The sequence below is a fragment of the Monoraphidium neglectum genome, assembly GCF_000611645.1.
Source record: "Monoraphidium neglectum strain SAG 48.87 unplaced genomic scaffold scaffold01592, whole genome shotgun sequence".
NCBI classification, from domain to species: Eukaryota; Viridiplantae; Chlorophyta; class Chlorophyceae; order Sphaeropleales; family Selenastraceae; genus Monoraphidium; species Monoraphidium neglectum.
The window spans coordinates 1-5,274 of record NW_014012036.1 but is presented as its reverse complement, the minus strand read 5'-3'; the positions used below and the strand labels follow the sequence as shown (position 1 = coordinate 5,274).

Genomic DNA, 5,274 nt, shown 5'->3' with positions numbered 1-5,274 from the left:
GCTCCCGCCCCGCCCTGGCGCCGCTCTCCCGGCACCCGCCCCGCGCGCACCTTGCCGTCAGCGCGCGTGACTGTGCGCGTGCCACTGCCCAGGGTGGCCACCACTGATTCGAAGTCGTCCTCCTCCACCGCCAGCACCTGCACCTCAGCTGTGTACCTGCGGGGCAGCAACGCGGGAGAGCGCGCAGCGGGGATAGCGGGCTGGTGGTCAAGGAGGGAGGCGGCTGCAACGGGCCCGCAGGGGGCAAGGGGGCGCAGAGGAGACAGAAAAAGGTGGTCGGCATGTAAGCAGGTGGTTTTCTTTTTTGGGGGGGGGAGGGAGGGGCAGCGCCGCTGAGCGGAAGCTGAGAAGGCGCGGGGTCCGCCCGCAGCCGACGCGCAGGCGAGGGGAGCCAAGAGAAAGCGCGATCGCGGCCCGCGCGTGCGCTCAAGGCGGGCCGCGCACCCGCCGTGTGTGCCGCAGAGGCCGACGCCCAGCAGCTGGCAGGGCGCGTCCACCCGGAACACAATCTCGTCGGCGCCGTCCTCGTACACCCTTTGAGGGGGCGGCGCGAATGTCATGAGTGATGGCAGAGCGCAGCAGGTGTGCGTGCACGGGCGCTGGTGGTTGGCAGAGACTTCAGCGGCGTGGGGCGTGGGAGATGGGTACGGACTGGGCTGAACTGTAAGCAGGAGCGCGGAAGCCACTTGCTCACTTGACCGCGCGCTTTGCGCCCCATGTCGGCGCACTATCACTCAGAACCGCTCGGATGGTATATGCGTGCCGCTGGGCGCCAGGCACCTTCGTGGGAGCCCCTGCCCCCCCCCTCCCCACATCGCGCCCCGCCCACTGCCCACCAGTGCGCATCCTCCTCTACGCAGGCGGCGCGCGCGGCCCTCACGAGCGACCAGGGGAAGCGGTCGATGGCTGCGGTGAGGCCGGACAGGCCGTAAAACTCGGCCTGGGTGGGTTGTTGGTCGTGTGTGATTCGTGCTTGTGTGATGTCGGGTACACGTGAGTATGTGTGTGTGTGTGTGTGTGTGTGTGTGTGTGTGTGTGTGTGTGTGTGTGTGTCTCGCGTGGGTGATTGTCTGATGTATGTCTGGTGTGTGCGGGTGCAGGTGGTGTGTGTACGATATAGTGTTTGTCTGGTGTGTGCGCGTGCAGGTGGGGTGTGAATGGTGTGTACGGGTGCGCTGGGCAGCGCAGGTAGTGTAGGAAGTGTAGGTGATGTCGCACATGTCATGCCGTGGGAGCCCCGCCCTGCAGCCAGCAGGCGACCCGCAGAAGTGCTACCCCCCAGCGTATCCACTCCCTTGAAGGATGCACCACCCCGGGAGCCACGCTCACCTCCGCGCGCAACTCAAGCAGATACCTTTGGGGGAGGGAGAGGGTTGGGGTGCCGGTGGGAGGATCAGGGGTTACAGGGTGCAGCACGGAGGTTTCAGGCGTAGCAAATGTGCCAGGGAGCTGGAGCGGGCAGGCGCTGCATCCAGGTACACCAGGCGCGGGGCTGGCGGGCAACACGGCCCTGCTTTTGCTGGTAGCGGCCTGCGAGCTTGGCAAGCCCGGCGGAGTCCCAGCAGGGGCGGGGCCACCCCTGCCAGGGGCCTGGGTGACGGCTCACTTGAAATCCGTCCCGTCCTGGGGGTAGGCCAGCTGCCGCGTGCGCAGGTAATTCAGGACTGCGCAAAGGCATGGCACGGGCGGATCGAGCGGGTACGACGCGGAGATATCCGCTGATGCCGCGGGTGTGGGGCGGGTCAGCACTAACAGCGCCGGCGGTCGCCCTCGCCGCCGCCTCAGCCATGGTGGCGCACTCGTGAGGCCGAGCGCGCCGCCCGTCCCCCTTTCAAGTGGGCCACAGCTTCGCTGGGGGTCCCGCAGCCGTGTGGCATTCGCCGGCCGCGCGCGCGCCCACCGTCTGCAAAGTGGCGGCCATCCCTGTCTATAAATATGCTCCCATCCTGCGGTGACCGCTGCAGCTCGTGGCGCCCGCTGAACATGGCGGCGAACAGGCTGGGCGCCGGCGCGCCGCGCAGCGTCGACACCGTCGTGGTGAAGCGCGCGCCGCCCACGCTCAGCGTCACCTGCTCGCTGTCACACAGCACCTGCGGGCCCATGTGCGTCAGCGTGTGCGTGGGCACGCCGTTCGGTGCCCATGCATGCCCTGCTGTTGCCCGCCCGGGCGAGGTGTGGCGTGTACATGCCGTGCATGGCGGCAACCCGTACGCCGCATGCATGCATGCAGCCGGCCAGCCACGCCGGCCCCTCGCCATGCAACAGGGGGGCGGCCCATGCGGCGCCGGCCCCAAAGCTGACCTGCTGCACGCGGCTCCGCTCCTGGTCCAATGCGCCGCGCTCCGCTGCCAGCTGCGCCCGCTCCCGTGCCAGCGCCTCGCGCTCCGCGCTGGCGGATGCCACCAAGCCCTCCAAAAGGCCCTGCGGGTGGGAGCCGTGGGTGACTGGGCGACTGGTTACGTGGATGGGAGGGAACTTGATATCAAAACCCATGACACCTGCCACTTGCACCACAGGGCGCTGGGGCCATCAGCTGCTTAGTTGAATGAGTACTGCTGCGTGACGGTGTTGGTGCGGTGCTGACCTGGAGGTGGGAGACGCCGGATTTGAAGTGATCCAGCGAGAGCGACAGCCCGTCGTTTTGGAGGCAGCCCTCGGGCGGCGGGCCGCCCTGCTTGTGTGCGCGCCACGCCGCCGCATTGGTGCCGCCATTGGCCGCGCCGCCGACGCCGCCGCTGTTGCTGGGGCTGGGCTCCATCCCCTGGTCGCCGGACGTGCCCGCCGCTGCCGCTGCTGACGGAGCGCCGCCCCGTGCCCGCTTGGTGTCTGCCACATCGTCCACCATGCTGCTGCTTTCCGGCGTCTTGCGCTTGTCTGCCGTCGACGCCACTGTGGCGATGCGGCCGCCGCCTGCAGACAGTGAACAAACTGAAAGCAGCGAGCTGCACGCTGCACCGTGCTACGCGCGTGCTACGCTCTGCTGGCACGGTCGCACCCCCCCGTGGCGCTGCGCAGAGAGCTGCTGCACGTAGTCAAACACTTAAAGCGACCACATTTATGATGATAGGCTGCTTGCACTGTACTCCAGGCTTGAGGTGCAGACGCTGGCCTAAAGAACTGCCCGTGGACTGACGATCAAGCGGGCGAACGTATGATCCAACAGAAGATATCAGTATATTTGTCACGACTGGGTGGCCTCGACCTCCATGCAAAGGGAAATGAGCGTGATCTTGTGCAGGAATGTTGTCTCCCGGCTCCTTCGGGCAAAAGAAGTGATCGGTGCTGTTCGGTACGCAAAAACCTCGTCCATTGAGTATGACATCTGGTTGCCTTTCGTGTAACACGTTCAGCAAGCGCTTGTTTTCTGCGAGGTCTGCTCCCATGTCCAGTCCTTGATCAGCAGTCCTGACACTGCTGATGCACCCGCCATTCTGCTCGCTGCCACCCTGCTACCGCTTCATAATGGAGATGAGGTATCCAGGAGGTACATTGACCTGAGCATACCGTCTGTCACCTTCCAGCGGTGAAATTTCGCTCTCGTCGGCTGGGGCGGCCCGGGGGAGGGGGGCGGCGGCGGGGCGCTGCTGCGGGGGCGCCCTGGTTTTGGTGCACAATGGTGCGTGGTCGTGGGCGTCCGCATGCGTGCTGTCAGCGGCAGTTGGCAAGTAGAACGTGTTTCCCTTCAGAAGGGGGAACCTTGGGATTTGTCTGCTGGCTGCGTTGTGCGACTTGCCGGGCGCGCGCGCGGGGGCGCTGGCGCGGGGCGCTCGGGGCGTTCTGAGGGGCCGCGAGGGCGGGGGGAGGGGCGGGCGCGCGGCGGGCGGGCGCGCTACAGCACGCCTGTCACACGCATCGGGCGAGCCAAGCACGCGCATGTAAAGCGGTTATCGTTAATCGAATCTTCACACCTGAATCCCTTGCATGAGAAACCTGGCTGCTGCCTCTGGGCTGAATTGCTGGTGATGTTGGGGATGGCGGATGTCGGCCGCTGACCCTAAAAAATAAGGTCCGCTTGCAAGCGGCGGCGGGGGGCCAGAGTCAGTGCCCGCAGCAAGGCGCGCGGCAGCCCGGTGCGGGTGGGGAGGAGGGGTGTGTCGCAGACAGGTTTGGCCGGGCAGGGCCCCAGAGGGATGTGGCGGCCCGGGCTGCGCACGCACGCGTTTACATCGCATGTCGCTCTCCCCTGAGGTCACGTACGCCTCACAAGGGACTCTGTCACAGGACACAGGTGAACATAGGGCACTAAAAATGATTCGATCGCCGCAAGCAACAGCATGATGCAAACGTCTTGCTGTCTCTTGCGCGGCACTTGACCAGCTCGCACCGTCTTCGCATCATCACCGGCGCTGACGCAACGAGGTTGACGGTGTGCAGACGTTCACGGGCTCGTCTCGTACACTGTGAGCAATTGTGAGGTCGCTATTCAAATCTAGATATATCAATCTCACAAACGTGCGCCCCGCTTGCTGCTTTGTTTGGACCCTGCCTCCGTCGTTGGCAACCGACCGACAGCATCACGGGATCGCAGGCCATTATTGTCAGGCATCCCTCCGCGACGTGTTAATGTGAGATTGGATATTTATTTCTTTGGGCTACTCGGTACCGGATGGGCAACGCATGCCTGAAGCGCACCGAGCTCGCCCGACAACGACCTGTAGACAACTGTAAGCCTCTCCTCGGCCAAGATGATGCAGGCCAAGCAAGCCATTCATGAATATTTGTTGCATCAACTTCATAACAACCTCGTGCAGGTCGGCCTGAGCGTGCAGCTTGCACACACCACGACGACGACGGCGCCACTTGCATCACTGCAGAGGCAGCAGCAGCACTCACACAAGGCGCGTGCAGCGCTGGGACAGCTCTTCAGACTCAGGCAGCCAGCATGCCCTCAGGCGTCAAGAGCGGCGGCCCGCGCGCCCGCGACGCCGCACTCAAGCTCACACACGAGCAGCGGGCGGCGACGGCTCAAGCTGCAGCAGTGCAGGCGAGGGTGGATGAAGCCATTACCCTCAACTGCGACCAACCAAGAAGCGACCACGCGGCAGGTCCCGAGGCAGGCGGCGACGGCGGCGGCAGGCGAGAGTGTGATAAGGAGCGGGGCGCAGCCGGTCACGAGGCAGACGTACGCAACGCGGGCGGCAGCAGCGGCGCTGTGAGGGCCAAAGCCAGCCGCGCGAGGAGCCAGACGGGCAGTGACACAGGAATATCTGAGGATCAGCGAGATGAGGGGGAAGTTGATGAGGATGATGGCGAGGGCGAGGGCGAACGCGAGGG

At 65.2% G+C, this 5,274-nt stretch overlaps 1 protein-coding gene across 1 annotated transcript in view; it reads right to left on the bottom strand.

The window, feature by feature from the left end:
* MNEG_8397 (BTB/POZ domain-containing protein KCTD21) overlaps positions 1 to 2,845 on the bottom strand; it is a gene marked incomplete at both ends in the record, with an annotated part of 3,943 nt that extends 1,098 nt beyond the window's left edge. Inside the window, 8 exons of the mRNA XM_014043128.1 lie at positions 51 to 156; positions 445 to 534; positions 837 to 940; positions 1,330 to 1,354; positions 1,607 to 1,664; positions 1,901 to 2,090; positions 2,302 to 2,421; positions 2,585 to 2,845. Of these exons, the coding sequence (XP_013898582.1) occupies positions 51 to 156; positions 445 to 534; positions 837 to 940; positions 1,330 to 1,354; positions 1,607 to 1,664; positions 1,901 to 2,090; positions 2,302 to 2,421; positions 2,585 to 2,845 (954 nt within the window). The remainder of the gene's footprint in view (positions 1 to 50; positions 157 to 444; positions 535 to 836; positions 941 to 1,329; positions 1,355 to 1,606; positions 1,665 to 1,900; positions 2,091 to 2,301; positions 2,422 to 2,584) is intronic.
* Positions 2,846 to 5,274: the final 2,429 nt, after the last annotated feature.